At 33.9% G+C, this 19018-nt stretch overlaps 1 protein-coding gene across 1 annotated transcript; it reads left to right on the top strand.

Annotated features, from left to right (window-relative positions):
• The first annotated feature begins 6618 nt into the window (after positions 1-6618).
• On the top strand, positions 6619-16634 carry LOC119613732 (alpha-aminoadipic semialdehyde synthase, mitochondrial). Its single transcript, XM_037969777.1, has 7 exons — positions 6619-7075; positions 7148-7294; positions 11986-12541; positions 12612-13186; positions 13254-13324; positions 15006-16090; positions 16153-16634. Exons 1-7 carry the CDS (start codon positions 6995-6997, stop codon positions 16449-16451), a joined length of 2814 nt encoding a protein of 937 aa, XP_037825705.1. The 5' UTR covers positions 6619-6994; the 3' UTR covers positions 16452-16634.
• The last annotated feature ends 2384 nt before the right edge of the window (positions 16635-19018 follow it).

Genomic DNA, 19018 nt, shown 5'->3' with positions numbered 1-19018 from the left:
GACTAGACTATAGACTAGACTATAGACTAGACTATAGACTAGACTATAGACTAGACTATAGACTAGACTATAGACTAGACTATAGACTAGACTATAGACTAGACTATAGACTAGACTATAGACTAGACTATAGACTAGACTATAGACTAGACTATAGACTAGACTATAGACTAGACTATAGACTAGACTATAGACTAGACTATAGACTAGACTATAGACTAGACTATAGACTAGACTATAGACTAGACTATAGACTAGACTATAGATTATACTATAGACTATACTATAGACTAGACTATAGACTAGACTATAGACTAGACTATAGACTAGACTATAGACTAGACTATAGACTATACTATAGACTAGACTATAGACTAGACTATAGACTAGACTATAGACTAGACTATAGACTAGACTATAGACTAGACTATAGACTAGACTATAGACTAGACTATAGACTAGACTATAGACTAGACTATAGACTAGACTATAGACTAGACTATAGACTAGACTATAGACTAGACTATAGACTAGACTATAGACTAGACTATAGACTAGACTATAGACTAGACTATAGACTAGACTATAGACTAGACTATAGACTAGACTATAGACTAGACTATAGACTAGACTATAGACTAGACTATAGACTAGACTATAGACTAGACTATAGACTAGACTATAGACTAGACTATAGACTAGACTATAGACTAGACTATAGACTAGACTATAGACTAGACTATAGACTAGACTATAGACTAGACTATAGACTAGACTATAGACTAGACTATAGACTAGACTATAGACTAGACTATAGACCAGAGTATAGACTAGACTATAGACTAGACTATAGACTAGACTATAGACTAGACTATAGATTTACTATAGACTATACTATAGACTAGACTATAGACTAGACTATAGACTAGACTATAGACTAGACTATAGACTAGAGTATAGACTAGACTATAGACTAGACTATAGACTAGACTATAGACTAGACTATAGACTAGACTATAGACTAGACTATAGACTAGACTATAGACTAGACTATAGACTAGACTATAGACTAGACTATAGACTAGACTATAGACTAGACTATAGACTAGACTATAGACTAGACTATAGACTAGACTATAGACTAGACTATAGACTAGACTATAGACTAGACTATAGACTAGACTATAGACTAGACTATAGACTAGACTATAGACTAGACTATAGACTAGACTATAGACTAGACTATAGACTAGACTATAGACTAGACTATAGACTAGACTATAGACTAGACTATAGACTAGACTATAGACTAGACTATAGACTAGACTATAGACTAGACTATAGACTAGACTATAGACTATACTATAGACTATACTATAGACTAGACTATAGACTAGACTATAGACTAGACTATAGACTAGACTATAGACTAGACTATAGACTAGACTATAGACTAGACTATAGACTATACTATAGACTAGACTATAGACTAGACTATAGACTAGACTATAGACTAGACTATAGACTAGACTATAGACTAGACTATAGACTAGACTATAGACTAGACTATAGACTAGACTATAGACTAGACTATAGACTAGACTATAGACTAGACTATAGACTAGACTATAGACTAGACTATAGACTAGACTATAGACTATAGACTAGACTATAGACTAGACTATAGACTAGACTATAGACTAGACTAGAATATAGACTAGACTATAGACCAGACCATAGACTAGACTATAGACTAGACTATAGACTAGACTATAGACTAGACTAGACTATAGACTAGACTAGACTATAGACTAGACTAGACTATAGACTAGTCTATAGACTAGACTATAGACTAGACTATAGACTAGACTATAGACTAGACTATAGACTAGACTATAGACTAGACTATAGACTAGACTATAGACTAGACTATAGACTAGACTATAGACTAGACTATAGACTAGACTAGACTATAGACTAGACTATAGACTAGACTATAGACTAGACTATAGACTAGACTATAGACTAGACTATAGACCAGAGTATAGACTAGACTATAGACTAGACTATAGACTAGACTATAGATTATACTATAGACTATACTATAGACTAGACTATAGACTAGACTATAGACTAGACTATAGACTAGACTATAGACTAGACTATAGACCAGAGTATAGACTAGACTATAGACTAGACTATAGACTAGACTATAGACTAGACTATAGACTAGACTATAGACTAGACTATAGACTAGACTATAGACTAGACTATAGACTAGACTATAGACTAGACTATAGTTTAGACTATAGACTAGACTATAGACTAGACTATAGACTAGACTATAGATTAGACTATAGACTAGACTATAGACTAGACTATAGACTAGACTATAGACTAGACTATAGACTAGACTATAGACTAGACTATAGACTAGACTATAGACTAGACTATAGACTAGACTATAGACTAGACTATAGACTAGACTATAGACTAGACTATAGACTAGACTATAGACTAGACTATAGACTAGACTATAGACTAGACTATAGACATAGACTAGACTATAGACTAGACTATAGACTAGACTATAGACTAGACTATAGACTAGACTATAGACTAGACTATAGACTAGACTATAGACTAGACTATAGACTAGACTATAGACTAGACTATAGACTAGACATAGACTAGCTATAGACTAGACTATAGACTAGACTATAGACTAGACTATAGACTAGACTATAGACTAGACTATAGACTAGACTATAGACTAGACTATAGACTAGACTAGACTAGACTATAGACTAGACTATAGACTAGACTATAGACTAGACTATAGACTAGACTATAGACTAGACTATAGACTAGACTATGACTAGACTATAGACTAGACTATAGACTAGACTATAGACTAGACTATAGACTAGACTATAGACTAGACTAAGACTAGAGACTAGACTATACTAGACTAGACTAGACTATAGACTAGACTATAGACTAGACTAGACGACTATAGACTAGACTAGATAGTAGACTAGACTATAGACTAGACTATAGACTAGACTATAGACTAGACTATAGACTAGACTATAGACTAGACTATAGACTAGACTATAGACTAGACTATAGACTAGACTAGACTAGACTATAGACTATAGACTAGACTATAGACTAGACTATAGACTAGACTAGAATATAGACTAGACTATAGACCAGACCATAGACTAGACTATAGACTAGACTATAGACTAGACTATAGACTAGACTATAGACTAGACTAGACTATAGACTAGACTAGACTATAGACTAGTCTATAGACTAGACTATAGACTAGACTATAGACTAGACTATAGACTAGACTATAGACTAGACTATTGACTAGACTATTGACTAGACTATTGACTATACTATTGACTAGACTATAGACTAGACTATAGACTAGACTATAGACTAGACTATAGACTAGACTATAGACTAGACTATAGACTAGACTATAGACTAGACTATAGACTAGACTATAGACTAGACTATAGACTAGACTATAGACTAGACTATAGACTAGACTATAGACTAGACTATAGACTAGACTATAGACTAGACTATAGACTAGACTAAAGACTAGATTATAGACTAGATTATAGACTAGACTATAGACTAGACTATAGACTAGACTATAGACTAGACTATAGACTATAGACTAGACTAGACTAGACTAGACTAGACTAGACTAGACTATAGACTAGACTAGACTAGACTATAGACTAGACTATAGACTAACTATAGACTAGACTAATAGAACTAGACTATAGACCTAGACTATAGACTAGACTATAGACGAGACTATAGACTAGACTATAGACTAGACTATAGACTAGACTATAGACTAGACTATAGACTAGACTATAGACTAGACTATAGACTAGACTATAGACTAGACTATAGACTAGACTAATAACTAGACTATAGACTAGACTATAGACTAGACTATAGACTAGACTATAGACTAGACTATAGACTAGACTATAGACTAGACTATAGACTAGACTATAGACTAAGACTAGACTAGACTATAGACTAGATTATAGACTAGACTATAGACTAGACGAATCCGACGAATCCTGAGGGCAACTAACACATGTAGTACTAGATGTGATAGGTGTACCAATTAAACCCCGATTCAGCTAGGCCAGGAAGACTTTAAATATTCGGGATTGCAATAAAATTCAGGTGAGGGGCGGTTTACCGAGGTAACGTGGTCGTTTATTGACGAGCTTTCATGAAGCGAATATCAAAGAAGAAGTGTTGAAATAAAAATAGTTTTCATGAGTTTAAAAAATAAATCTCACGAAAATGTTTTTTTTTAACGAGAGAAATAAATAAAGTTATATACACTAATGCAAAATTTTCTTACCCTGTTTATAAGATACACACATTGATTTAAACTTTGGATTTAAAACTGTGTTAGGAATGTGTCAATGGAAGTTCAGAAGGGGCTTTCTTTTTAAAGAACATTAACGTTAGAGAGTTCACAGACTTTGAACAGAAAATAGGAATAAGAACCCTGTATTTTTAAATCAAGCACTGACTTTTGTTAAATTTTGTGTCGGTCTGTCTATGTTCTTTTGGATTAGTGTCATTTATTAATTGCCACTCTGTTAATTTTCAATTAATGTTTCCGTATTGATAAGGATTTGCTAAACATTTATGACTATAATCTGTTTTTAGCATATTTATCATGGAACACCTTCATTCACATGTTTACTGGAGATTTGAAGTAGCTAAAATAAATTGGGAATTTCTATATTGATAAGAATTATCGATTGATTACCTCCTACTGCATTAGCAACAGATTGGTAATCGTAATCTGTATATGATAAAGAGACGGACGAGTGATCACCCATTGAGTAAGATTGCAAAAATTAATTTATTTCACGTATTATTTTTGAGATATACCAACCGAAATTAATTGAATACCTGATCTAGTGACTAGATTGTTGACTGAAAGAATTCCGAAGTTCATAATGTCAGGAACTCCTGAATAATTCTTCTCCTCTTCATGTAATTTAGCCGATGGTTTTATATTACGAGATCATAAGCTTCCAAATTCTTCTTGTATTTGTGTATTTTACATTCGTATTAGTCATGCTCAAGAGCTTCCAAATTATTGGTATTATTAGCCGAATTCAAGAACTCCAGAATTTTTCTTAATTTCAGTCTATTTCTTAATTTCAGTCTATTTATAATGAGATAAAGAGCTCCAGAATTCATTTTGACTTTGTGTAGTCTAAGTGGTTGTAACATATTCGTATTATTAGTCAAAATTAGGAGCTCTCTTTTCAATGATCACTGTCGTAGTTGTAAAGACAGGGCAAAGGAAGAAACGGTCTTCCATCTGCTCTGGCCATAAAGAGAAACTGCTTCCTTGCCAATTATTTCATATCTAACCTTGGTGAGATATCTGGGTCTAGGACTAATGATATCCTCAGATTTCTCACAGCTAAATGCTGGATCTAATACTATAAATACTACATCTAACGGAGTCTCTTCGTTAACCAACCAACAATGAGCTCTCGAATTATTCTTGATTTATGATATTCGAAATCAAAGCTGCCGATTTCGTCTTAACTTCTTGTAGTTTAGCTGATTGTAACACACATTTAATTGAGATCACGATCTTACAAATTTTTCTTGATAATCGTATAATTTAGTCAATTGTAACATAATCATATCAAGAAGTCTTTTATTCGTTATCGAGAGCTCACGAATACTTCTTGATTTAGACTAGTGTAGCCGAATCTCAGTCAAAAACAAGAGCTACGGAATACTTCTTGAATTCGTTGTAGTTTTAACGATAGCATTGCATACGTTTAAATAACTAAGATCAAGCGCTGCCGAAGTTGTATTGATTTCCCTCTCTTAAGGCGAAGACAATACCAGCTATTCATTGCACCGATATTTGTTTACATATGTGAATTATAACCATTCATAAAGCATTCTAAAAGGAAAGACGGACAGATATAGCTATATCGACGACATTTGTAGGTCTATCAATGTTTTGACATTTATAAAATTTTAAATTTGAGATATAATGTTATTGCGCTAAGTAAACGAAACGATATTTTTAAGTATCTACTATGAAGTCCCTCACAGTAAGTGCCATCTCAAGGAAGACAATGTTCATCAGATTGATAATAATGCATATCAGTGTTCAGATTGAGAGATTCTCTTCATTAGAAACTCATACTACAAAAACAAAATCATCACTACTCTTTTCTATAAATAATAACTATTCATTGATAAATCTTACTTTACTATCTTTTCCCGACTATAAATTATATTTTTTTTCCCATTAAACGATTATATTCGAAATTTTCCCTTATCTGTAAACACACGTGATTATTTCAACACTCACAGGCCCATCACTAATCAGCACACTAACAACTCATCTTAAGAGAGAGAGTGCTATAATCTGTGGAGTGTGATAATCTCTTAAACAGTGCGTGTGTTTGTGTTATCACTGTCTATACAAGTGAGTGTTTGCGTGTGGGTAACAACATGCTGCCTAGGATCAGTGTTATCAGCAATAGAGTACTCAAGTGTTTACAAAAATTTTGTGTGTTTACTGACTGACTTCTTGCTCAAATCTTGTTATCAGTAGAATATTTTTTTAATATTTTATGGCAACATGAGTTAAAAGCGAGAGTTTTTGGTGTGTTTTTTTCAACATTTAGAATAAACAAATTTTGCGCCAACATATACAATTAAAAAAAAAAACAAAAAAAAAGTAATCTCAAAATTTTATTTTTTTTTACGTCTCACACTCATGCTGAACAATCTGATAGGGGCTCGACTTGAAAACATTAAATTTTTAGAAACATTTCAGCGGTTGACGAAAACGGATCTTAAAGCGGAAACTGAATAAAAAATAATAAAAAAAAACGGAAAAATTAAATTAAAAGTGCTAGAAGTTTTTCTTAAAAAGTGTTCCAATATGATGCGTTTGTTGCAATCACGGGCAACATTACCCACTGCTAAGGATAATGTTGCCAAAATGTTTTTCAGATCGCGTCATGTAGGTTTTAGTCAATACTTTTATGAAAACGATAATTTGCTATAAAAATTTTTGGGTGTTTTTCTTTTATAGCAAGGCAAAGTAATTGCCATACGTCGTGAAGATCAATCGGTATGGGAGCGCAGAGCTGCTTTTGGACCTTCACATGTACAAAAAATGGTTAAACAAGGTGTTAAGGTTATAGTGCAGCCCTCTAATCGTCGTGCCTATCCCATGCAGGTATGTTAGAGAAATTTTGTATAAAGATTTTTATATTTTAAGTTTTATATTATAAAATAATCATAATACTAATCTTTTTAATTTCAAAAGCTTGATAATAATTTTAAAATTTTTTGCCAAAGTATTGTGTTACTAACCTTTTATAAACGTCATATATATATATTTTTTGCTGATACCACATAGATTTCATACATTCACTTTGCCATTTTAATCTATTTAGGAATTTTAATTTAGAAATTAATAAATTTCAGCCAAATCAACACACCTCCTTGATAATATATATATATATATATAAAAAAAAAAAAGATTAAATTTTATTTGTTAGACGACAAAAACTAAAATTGATAAAAAGCAACATAAAATAAACTAATTAGTTTTCAAGTAAACATATCATGCTTCTAGCACATGATAGAATCTGTTTTGCTAAGTCCTTGAAGATAAAATTTAGATTTGTTCTTGTTTTTCTAACAGTCAATCTAGATAAAGATATTTGGCGACTTATACTTATTATTTTGCGACTCATTGATAGTTTTGAAAACAATCGAATATGGAAAAATTTCAAAATTTTGCAATGATTTTTGTTAAGACTCTACTCGTACATCGTATACATTTGTCATTTTTAATCGTAATTATTTGACGCCATAAGTAATGTTTGTTGATTTAATATGATTTTATTTTTATAAATAAAAATAACTTCTCTGGCCTGAAAACATGTCTCTGGTATATTTTTAGTTTATATATTTTAATATATGGGTCAATAAAATGTTTAACAACAAATGAGAATAGTTTTAGTTAAAGTCGACTTAAAGAATACAGTTTTTTATCAGGGGAGTAAATCAGAGTAACTCAAAAGAGAATTGATTTCAAAACAGTGATAGGCAAAGAGCTCTCGTCAGCACATATATAGGCAGAGAGTAAAAAATAAGATCTCTGCCGTTCACTGGTTTAAAATACAGAGATACAAAGAGCTCTTTTATAAGCTCTAACCAATAGTAGTTTAAACATTTTGACTATCATTGTGTTTGTATGAAAAGCCCATTAAATATTATTGGTCCTTTTCACAATACATTCTAACTAAAATCAGATCTAAAAACGTAAATTATGATTTGTTTCCAATCAATGTACTTCCTTAAATTCGATTTCATTTTTAAAGTAGTGCACACCAACAAGATGTTAATGATAAAGTTGATGTCTTTATGAGTTTGTTTTTTATTTATTATTATTTTACTTCTTATCTGCGAGTTGCAAAAAAAAAAAAACTATATAATTTGATTAGTCAAGTTTATATTACTACAAGGTAAACGAATCATACGTAACAATAATTTACAAGCACTAAACCACATTCATATCGTATGATTCTCTTTATTTGAAACTGAAAAGAAAACACTTGATAAACTGAAAGTGAAATTGAAACAGTAGAATGGCAATTATTTTACATACAGAAAAAGTAAAATTTTAAATGCCCAAAATTATTAGTCTATCGGCCCAACATAATGACGAACTCAAGGAACAGTTCTAGTTCAGTTCTTGTTCAGTTCTAGTTCAGTTCTAGATCAGTTCAAGGTGTAGTTCAGATCTAGTTCAAGGTGTAGTTCAGATCTAGTTCAGTTCTAGTTCAGTTCTGTTCTGTTCTAGTTCAGTTCTAGTTCAGTTCTAGTTCAGTTCTAGTTCAGTTCTAGTTCAGTCTAGTCAGTTCTAGTTCAGTTCTAGTTCAGTTCTAGTTCAGTTCTAGTTCAGTTCAGTTCTAGTTCAGTTCTAGTTCAGTTCTAGTTCAGTTCTAGTTTCAGTTCTAGTTCAGTTCTAGTTCAGTTCTAGTTCAGTTCTAGTTCAGTTCTAGTTCAGTTTAGTTCAGTTCAAGTTCAGTTCTAGTTCAGTTCTAGTTCAGTTCTAGTTCAGTTCTAGTTCAGTTCTAGATTCAGTCTAGTTCAGTTCTAGTTCAGTTCTAGTTCAGTTTCTAGTTCAGTTCTAGTTCAGTTCTAGTTCAGTTCTAGTTCAGTTCTAGTTCATTCAGTTCTAGTTCAGTTCTAGTTCAGTTCTAGTTCAGTTCTAGTTCATTTCTAGATCAGTTCTAGTTCAGTTCTAGTTCAGTTCTAGTCAGTTCTAGTTTCAGTTCTAGTTCAGTTCTAGTTCTAGTTCAGTTCTAATTCTAGTTCAGTTCTAATTCTAGTTCAGTTTTAGTTCGTTCTATTTCAGTTCTAGTTCAGTTCTAGTTCAGTTCTAGTTCAGTTCTAGTTCAGTTCTAGTTCAGTTCTAGTTCAGTTCTAGTTCAGTTCTAGTTCAGTTCTAGTTCAGTTCTAGTTCAGTTCTAGTTCAGTTCTAGTTCAGTTCTAGTTCAGTTCTAGTTCAGTTCTAGTTTTAGTTCAGTTCTAGTTCAGTTCTAGTTCAGTTCTAGTTCAGTTCTAGTTCAGTTCTAGTTCAGTTCTAGTTCAGTTCTAGTTCAGTTCTAGTTCAGTTCTAGTTCAGTTCTAGTTCAGTTCTAGTTCAGTTCTAGTTCAGTTCTAGTTCAGTTCTAGTTCAGTTCTAGTTCAGTTTCTAGTTCAGTTCTAGTTCAGTTCTAGTTCAGTTCTAGTTCAGTTCTAGTTCAGTTCTAGTTCAGTTCTAGTTCAGTTCTAGTTCAGTTCTAGTTCAGTTCTAGTTCAGTTCTAGTTCAGTTCTAGTTCAGTTCTAGTTCAGTTCTAGTTCAGTTCTAGTTCAGTTCTAGTTCAGTTCTAGTTCAGTTCTAGTTCAGTTCTAGTTCAGTTCTAGTTCAGTTCTAGTTCAGTTCTAGTTCAGTTCTAGTTCAGTTCTAGTTCAGTTCTAGTTCAGTTCTAGTTCAGTTCTAGTTCAGTTCTAGTTCAGTTCTAGTTCAGTTCTAGTTCAGTTCTAGTTCAGTTCTAGTTCAGTTCTAGTTCAGTTTCTAGTTCAGTTTAGTTCAGTTCTATTCAGTTCTAGTTCAGTTCTAGTTCAGTTCTAGTTCAGTTCTAGTTCAGTTCTAGTTCAGTTCTAGTTCAGTTCTAGTTCAGTTCTAGTTCAGTTCTAGTTCAGTTCTAGTTCAGTTCTAGTTCAGTTCTAGTTCAGTTCTAGTTCAGTTCTAGTTCAGTTCTAGTTCAGTTCTAGTTCAGTTCTAGTTCAGTTCTAGTTCAGTTCTAGTTCAGTTCTAGTTCAGTTCTAGTTCAGTTCTAGTTCAGTTCTAGTTCAGTTCTAGTTCTAGTTCAGTTCTAGTTCAGTTCTAGTTCAGTTCTAGTTCAGTTCTAGTTCCGTTCTAGTTCAGTCTAGTAGTTCAGTTCTAGTTCAGTCTAGTTCAGTTCTAGTCAGTTTAGTTCAGTTCTAGTTCAGTTCTAGTTCAGTATAGTTCAGTTCTAGTTCAGTTCTAGTTCAGTTCTAGTTCAGTTCTAGTCAGTTCTATTCAGTTCTAGTTAAGTTCTAGTTCAGTTCTAGTTCAGTTCTAGTTCAGTTCTAGTCAGTTCTAGTTCAGTTCTAGTTCAGTTATAGTTCAGTTCTAGTTCAGTTCTAGTTCAGTTCTAGTTCAGTTAGTTCAGTTCTAGTCAGTTCTAGTTCAGTTCTAGTTCAGGTTCTAGTCAGTTCTAGTTCAGTTCTAGTTCAGTTCTAGTTCAGTTCTAGTTCAGTTCTAGTTCAGTTCTCCGTTCAGTTCTAGTTCAGTTCTAGTTCAGTTCTAGTTCAGTTTTAGTTCAGTTCTAGTTCAGTTCTAGTTCAGTTCTAGTTCAGTTCTAGTTCAGTTCTTAGTTCAGTTCTAGTTCAGTTCTAGTTCAGTTCTAGTTCAGTTCTAGTTCAGTTCTAGTTCAGTTCTAGTCAGTTCTAGTTCAGTTCTAGTTCAGGTTCTAGTTCTAGTTCAGTTCTAGTTCAGTTCTAGTTCAGTTCTAGTTCAGTTGTAGTTCAGTTATAGTTCAGTTATAGTTCAGTTATAGTTCAGTTGTAGTTTATTATGTTACTGATCGAAATAAAAGCACAAAGACCTGCTAGCCTTTATTATTATAGCGTATCCTATTAAGAGTTTTTCTAGTTCTAGTTCAGACATTTAGGGATAATAATTGATCGTTACGACTTCATTGCTCCTACAATGTTATTTTGGTTTCCAGGCTCAATTTTATAGAAAAGATCTGTTAAATGCATTTACATAAGTCTATTAAAAAAGTGCATGAAAAAGAAAACTGACATAAAAAATTCTCATAATACAAAACGATATCTATTGAATTATATTTTATTCTTGAGCACAACCATATGCGAATGGAAATTTCCATTCAATCTGCTTCAGTTCTTTTATTATTTTTTGGGTTGTGTTTTTTTATTTTTTTATCATATCAAGTAAAGAATAAATGTAGCTCGGAACGAAAAAAAAATTTAAGTTGCTACGCGTTATCGCACATGAAAAATGTTTGGGAACTAACAAATACAAATGCAACACATATTAAATAATAAATAAAAAATACACTGACTGATATAAACGTTTTAAGAAAAAATATTTATGTTTTGATTTAAACAATGTTTGTTATTTAATAAAACCAGAAAACAATACTATTGACCACGTACCTAAAGCCGGTAGAGATAAAAATATATATTTGGAAATTTTTTAGCTGGTAAAAACTACAAAAAATCGTTTGTAGTTTTGTGAGTCAGGGGCAAGGTGAAGAAGATATTATTACATTATCTTTAATAACTTACTGATAAAATTTTTATTTTGTTTACACTTTTAGGCTTATATGCAAGCTGGCGCCATTATTCAAGAAGATATTAGCGAAGCTTCCGTTATCTTTGGTGTCAAACAAGTTCCCATCGATGCTCTCATACCGGGAAAAACCTACTGTTTCTTCTCCCACACCATTAAGGCTCAAGAGTCCAATATGTCCTTATTGGATGCTGTGCTGGAGAAAAAGATCCGTTTGATCGATTATGAACGTATCATTGATGAGAGGGGTTCTCGTCAGGTAGCCTTTGGTAAATATGCCGGTGTTGCTGGTATGGTTAATATTTTGCATGGCATTGGCTTGCGTTTGTTGGCCTTGGGTCATCACACACCTTTCATGCACATTGGTCCTGCTCACAACTATCGCAATTCTTCGATGGCTAGACAAGCTATTCGTGATTGTGGTTATGAGATTTCTTTGGGTATGATGCCCAAATCCATTGGTCCCTTGACTTTTGTCTTCACTGGTTCTGGTAATGTGTCTCAAGGAGCCCAAGAAGTTTTCCAAGAATTACCCATTGAATACGTGCCACCAGAGATGTTGAGAAAGGTGGCCGAACATGGCAGTAAGTACTTTAAGCAAATATTATCAATATCAGAGCTATATTTAACATTTCATTCCTCATCCACCAAAAGGCCAAAACAAATTGTACGGCTGTGAGGTCAGCCGTTCTGATCATTTGGAACGCCGTGAAGGTGGCGGTTTCGATGCTAAGGAATACGACGAATACCCTGAACGTTACATTTCCACTTTCAGCCAAAAGATTGCTCCTTATGCCTCCGTTATTGTAAATGGTATATACTGGGCTGTAGGCAGTCCTAAACTCATTAGTATTCCTGATGCCAAAAACCTATTGAGACCCGCTAATACACCTTGGTTGCCCACTAGCAAAGGTAGCCCTGCCTTGCCTCACCGCATGGTGGCCATCTGTGATATTTCTGCCGATCCTGGCGGTTCTATTGAATTCATGAACGAATGTACCACCATTGATACCCCCTTCTGTCTGTATGATGCTGATCGCAACAAGGACACTAAGAGTTTCAAGGGTCCTGGTGTTTTGGTGTGCTCCATTGATAATATGCCCACCCAATTGCCAAGAGAGGCTACCGATATGTTTGGTGAACTATTGACACCATTTGTAAATGACATCATTAAGAGTGATGCTAGAAAACCATTGGAAGATGAGAACTTCTCGTATCCAATTAAATCGGTAAGTGTGGATGAGTATTGTGAAACTGCTAAAGCTAATTACTTATTCATTTTTGTATCCATTTTAGGCCATTATTGCCAGCAATGGTAAACTGACTGAAAACTACGAATATATTCAAGAATTGCGTGAATCTAACAAGTGAGTATAAAAATTACATTTATTTAACATATTTAGTTCTAGTTCATTTTTAGTTCCGGTCTAGTTCATTTCTACTTCAGAGTTCTAGTTCAGTTCTAGTTCAGTACTAGTTCAGTACTAGTTCAGTACTAGTTCAGTACTACTTCAGTTCTAGTTCAGTTCTAGTTCAGTTCTTAGTTCAGTTCTAGTTCAGTTCTAGTTCAGTTCTAGTTCAGTTCTAGTTCAGTTCTAGTTCAGTTCTAGTTCAGTTCTAGTTCAGTTCTAGTTCAGTTCTAGTTCAGTTCAGTTCAGTTCTAGTTCAGTTCTAGTTCAGTTCTAGTTCAGTTCTAGTTCAGTTCTAGTTCAGTTCTAGTTCAGTTCTAGTTCAGTTCTAGTTCAGTTCTAGTTCAGTTCTAGTTCAGTTCTAGTTCAGTTCTAGTTCAGTTCTAGTTCAGTTCTAGTTCAGTTCTAGTTCAGTTCTAGTTCAGTTCTAGTTCAGTTCTAGTTCAGTTCTAGTTCAGTTCTAGTTCAGTTCTAGTTCTGTTCTAGTTCTGTTCTAGTTCAGTTCTAGTTCAGTTTTAGTTCAGTTCTAGTTCAGTTCTAGTTCAGTTCTAGAACAGTTCTAGTTCAGTTCTAGTTCAGTTTAGTTCAGTTCTAGTTCAGTTCTAGTTCAGTTCTAGTTCAGTTCTAGTTCAGTTCTAGTTCAGTTCTAGTTCAGTTCTAGTTCAGTTCTAGTTCAGTTCTAGTCAGTTCTAGTTCAGTTCTAGTTCAGTTCTAGTTCAGTTCTAGTTCAGTTCTAGTTCAGTTCTAGTTCAGTTCTAGTTCAGTTCTAGTTCAGTTCTAGTTCAGTTCTAGTTCAGTTCTAGTTCAGTTCTAGTTCAGTTCTAGTTCAGTTCTAGTTCAGTTCTAGTTCAGTTCTAGTCAGTTCTAGTTCAGTTCTAGTTCAGTTCTAGTTCAGTTCTAGTTCAGTTCTAGTTCAGTTCTAGTTCAGTTCTAGTTCAGTTCTAGTTCAGTTCTAGTTCAGTTCTAGTTCAGTTCTAGTTCAGTTCTAGTTCAGTTCTAGTTCAGTTCTAGTTCAGTTCTAGTTCAGTTCTAGTTCAGTTCTAGTTCAGTTCTAGTTCAGTTCTAGTCAGTTCTAGGTTAGTTCTAGTTCAGTTCTAGTTCTATTTAATATCGATTTTGCTGTAGTTCTGCTTTAGTTCTGCTTTAGTTCCGGTTTATTTCAAGTGAGGGGAGTTGAATGTCTCTTTAGATAATATGATCCACGTTAATGTGTTGCCACTGTTCAATCTCGCAAAACATGTGTTAAGTGTCGATAATGCCATTAAACACAAACCGTTTTAGCGATAACCAACACCACTACTAAATCAATTTTTCTTTTTGATAACAACACTCCTCAAAAGAGCGTAGTTGTTGCCCTCCAGTAGAGAAAACAAACCCGCTAGACCATCACTTCGGACGAAAAAAGTATTTAAGCTCAAAACAAAAAAATAAAAAAAATTAAAATGTCCTCAAGGTAAAATCGATCATACTGTGTGAAGTAAAGTGTTTATCTCTTGCATATTTTAATCACTCCACACCACAGGTTTAATGAACTACAATCTAAAGTGGAAATAATCTTAATCACTTATGAAATGCTTAACAAACAATTGTAAATACATTTTAATTCACACATTGCTGTTTTTAATTATTTTCCCCCCAGCAATCGCTCACGTCACAAGATCGAAGGACGCTCAGAGGCTGATAAGAAAGTATTAGTATTGGGTGCTGGTATGGTATCAGCCCCCTTGGTAGAATGGTTACATCGCGAAAAAGATGTTTCCATTACCGTGTGCTCACAAATAAAGGATGAAGCCGATCGCTTGGCCAATCAATATGCTGGTGTTGACAGTGTCTATTTGGATGTCAACGAAAGCACCGATCATTTGCAAGAATTGTGTGGCAAGGCTGATGTAGTAGTTTCCCTATTGCCCTACAGTTTGCACGGTATGGTAGCTAGATACTGTGTAGCGGAAAAGACCCATATGGTCACTGCCAGTTATTTGAACGATGAAATCAGTGCTTTGCACGAAGAGGCTCGCCGTAATGGTGTAACCATTATGAATGAAGTTGGTTTGGATCCTGGTATTGATCACTTGTTGGCTTTGGAATGCATTCATGAAGCTCAAGAAAAGGGTGGTGTTGTTGAATCGTTTGTTAGTTTCTGTGGTGGTCTTCCCGCTCCTGAACATTCGGACAATGCCTTGAGATACAAATTCTCTTGGTCTCCTCGTGGTGTTCTCTTGAATACTCTCTCAGCCGCTAAGTACTTAAGCAAGGGACAAATTGTCGAAATCTCTGGCGGTGGTGATCTCATGTCAAATCCTAAGAGTTTGGACTTCTTGCCTGGTTTTGCCTTGGAAGGTTTCCCCAATCGTGACTCTACCAAATATGCCGATCTTTATGGTTTGGGCAGAGATGTTCACACTTTGTTGAGAGGTACTATCCGCTATAAGGGCTTCTCAGAATCCATTCAACCCATGCAATTGTTGGGTTTGATTGATCCTGAACCCCATCCCATGTTACACCCCAGTGGTCCCGATGTAACCTGGCGTCAATTGGTTATCCACATGTTGGGTTTGGCTGATACCAGCATTTTCTATGAAAATCTTAAACAAAAATTGGTTGAACGTATTGGTGATGCTGAATGTTTGGAAAACTTGGGTCTGTTGGAAGATACACCTGTCGTGAAACTTAATACTCCTTTGGATACCTTGAGCCACTATTTGGCTAACAGATTGGCTTTTGGTAAGTATTTCAGTAAATTTATTTTTGAGAAGAATTTAATAATTTTTCCTATGTCCATTTAGAACGCCATGAACGTGATTTGGTTGTTTTGCGCCACGAAGTAGGCATTCGCTGGCAAGATGGCCGCATTGAGGAACGTGGCATTAACTTCGTTGTCTATGGCCAACCTCATGGTCACTCAGCCATGGCCATGACTGTAGGAAAACCTGCCGCTATTGCCGCTAAAATGATTTTGGATGGTGAGATCCAAGAACGTGGTGTTGTCTTGCCCTTCACTCGCGATATCTACCGCCCAATGTTGCAACGTTTGAGAGCCGAAGGTTTGACTGCCACCGAAACTTCGAAATTCATTCATCAGTAAATAAGTTTATAATGTGAAATTACCGCTTACCGTTGTAGTTTGTTTTATTAATTCTTCTTTATTAATTGTTTAATAGTTTTGTTTGTAATTAAATTGTAGTTAAGTTTTAGCGTAAGGAACATGTAATACATTTTCGTTATATTTAAAAAAATAATAATAGAACTGAATTTAATAGATTGAAAATATGAAGTTTTTATTTTACTTGATAATAAATATATCGCATGTATTACTTTACATCGGTTCATATTCGTAAAATCTTACTTGTTAAGCAGCTTCTTCAAAGTAATCCTTGGCATTGTTTGCTTGGAATGGTTAGTCTGACTAATTATAAAACGATCGCTCGATACTTCTTCTATACGCCATGAGCTTTACTGCATAAATTAACAAACATATCCGTTTTTGATCTATATTAGTACTAATTCAGTTCTAGTTCAGTTCTTATTTAGTTATAATTCAGTTCTAGTTCAGTTCTAGTTCAGTTCTAGTTCAGTTCTAGTTCAGTTCTAGTTCAGTTCTAGTTCAGTTCTAGTTCAGTTCTAGTTCAGTTCTAGTTCAGTTTCTAGTTCAGTTCTAGTTCAGTTCTAGTTCAGTTCTAGTTCAGTTCTAGTTCAGTTCTAGTTCAGTTCTAGTTCAGTTCTAGTTCAGTTCTAGTTCAGTTCTAGTTCAGTTTCTAGTTCAGTTCTAGTCAGTTCTAGTTCAGTTCTAGTTCAGTTCTAGTTCTAGTTCAGTTCTAGTTCAGTTCTAGTTCTAGTTCAGTTCTAGTTCAGTTCTAGTTCAGTTCTAGTTCAGTTCTAGTTCAGTTCTAGTTCAGTTCTAGTTCAGTTCTAGTTCAGTTCTAGTTCAGTTCTAGTTCAGTTCTAGTTCAGTTCTAGTTCAGTTCTAGTTCAGTTCTAGTTCAGTTCTAGTTCAGTTCTAGTTCAGTTCTAGTTCAGTTCTAGTTCAGTTCTAGTTCAGTTCTAGTTCAGTTCTAGTTCAGTTCTAGTTCAGTTCTAGTTCAGTTCTAGTTCAGTTCTAGTTCAGTTCTAGTTCAGTTCTAGTTCAGTTCTAGTTCAGTTCTAGTTCAGTTCTAGTTCAGTTCTAGTTCAGTTCTAGTTTAGTTCTAGTTCAGTTCTAGTTCACTTCTAGTTCAGTTCTAGTTCAGTTTCTAGTTCAGTTCTAGTTCAGTCAGTTCAGTTCAGTTCTAGTTCAGTTCTAGTTCAGTTCTAGTTCAGTTCTAGTTCAGTTCTAGTTCAGTTCTAGTTCAGTTCTAGTTCAGTTCTAGTTCAGTTCTAGTTCAGTTCTAGTTCAGTTCTAGTTCAGTTCTAGTTCAGTTCTAGTTCAGTTCTAGTTCAGTTCTAGTTCAGTTCTAGTTCATTCTAGTTCAGTTCTAGTTCAGTTCTAGTTCAGTTCTAGTTCACTTCAGTTTCAGTTCAGTTTCTAGTTCAGTTCTAGTTCAGTTCTAGTTCAGTTTAGTTCAGTTCTAGTTCAGTTCTAGTTCAGTTCTATTCAGTTCTAGTTCAGTTCTAGTTCAGTTCTAGTTCAGTTCTAGTTCAGTTCTAGTTCAGTTCTAGTTCAGTTCTAGTTCAGTTCTAGTTCAGTTCTAGTTCAGTTCTAGTTCAGTTCTAGTTCAGTTCTAGTTCAGTTCTAGTTCAGTTCTAGTTTAGTTCTAGTTTTCAGTTCTAGTTCAGTTCTAGTTCAGTTCTAGTTCAGTTCTAGTTCAGTTCTAGTTCAGTTCTAGTTCAGTTCTAGTTCAGTTCTAGTTCAGTTCTAGTTCTAGTTCTAGTTCAGTTCTAGTTCAGTTCTAGCTAATTTAAAGGTTTTATTATCATATTTATCAATAAATAACGTATTTTTGTTTGTGTTTAAAAAGCTGTTATTGAAAGCTCTATTTATAAATTAGTTTAAAAGATTTGCATACTTTGAGGCCTAAATTAAAAAAAGTTTTAAGTATGTAAATTAGTACATATTTTAAAATTTTTAGCTTTCATATACTACATACATAAATTTCTCATATGAGCTAAACAAAAATATTAGTATTTTTCACATTTTTTTATGAAATTTTTTAAGATTGTACTTGTGCCACAGAAAGAATCTTAGTGTTAAACACCTTTCCCCTTGCCACGTTTCATAATTTTAATTTATTGACACTCAAAAACACATGGCCAATACACTATATGATTTACGTTTTAGACTAAACTACACATTCGTATTCTTCTCTCATATTTGTTATTTGATAATTCAAAAAAAGGAAAAAGTCTAAAAAGTCAACATAAATTAAAATGCAAATAAATCTTTAAGGTGCTCAGGCACAATGAAGAGTAAATAAGACAACATTGTGAGAAAAAGTAACATTTACCCAAAATGTAAACAACACAAAACGTGTTAACGACAAGTTTAGCTTTTTTTTAAAATATTAAAAGTGGAAAATAATGGGAGGTGATAATTTAAAAAAAATATTTTCTCTAAAGCGAGTTTTACAAAAAATCGGAATTCTTAATTTTTTTCTAAGTATTTGTTTTTTTTAGAAAAAACAACAACAATTTGGAATAAAAACTCTTGCACTTAATCGAGTCAATTGTGGATATGTA

This window comes from Lucilia sericata, unplaced genomic scaffold (assembly GCF_015586225.1).
Source record: "Lucilia sericata isolate MDLA Ls3-8-SP2 unplaced genomic scaffold, ASM1558622v1 Contig002277F_arrow, whole genome shotgun sequence".
Lineage (NCBI taxonomy): Eukaryota > Metazoa > Arthropoda > Insecta > Diptera > Calliphoridae > Lucilia > Lucilia sericata.
The sequence above is the reverse complement of the archived record's forward strand: the minus strand, read 5'-3'. Positions and strand labels throughout refer to the sequence as shown.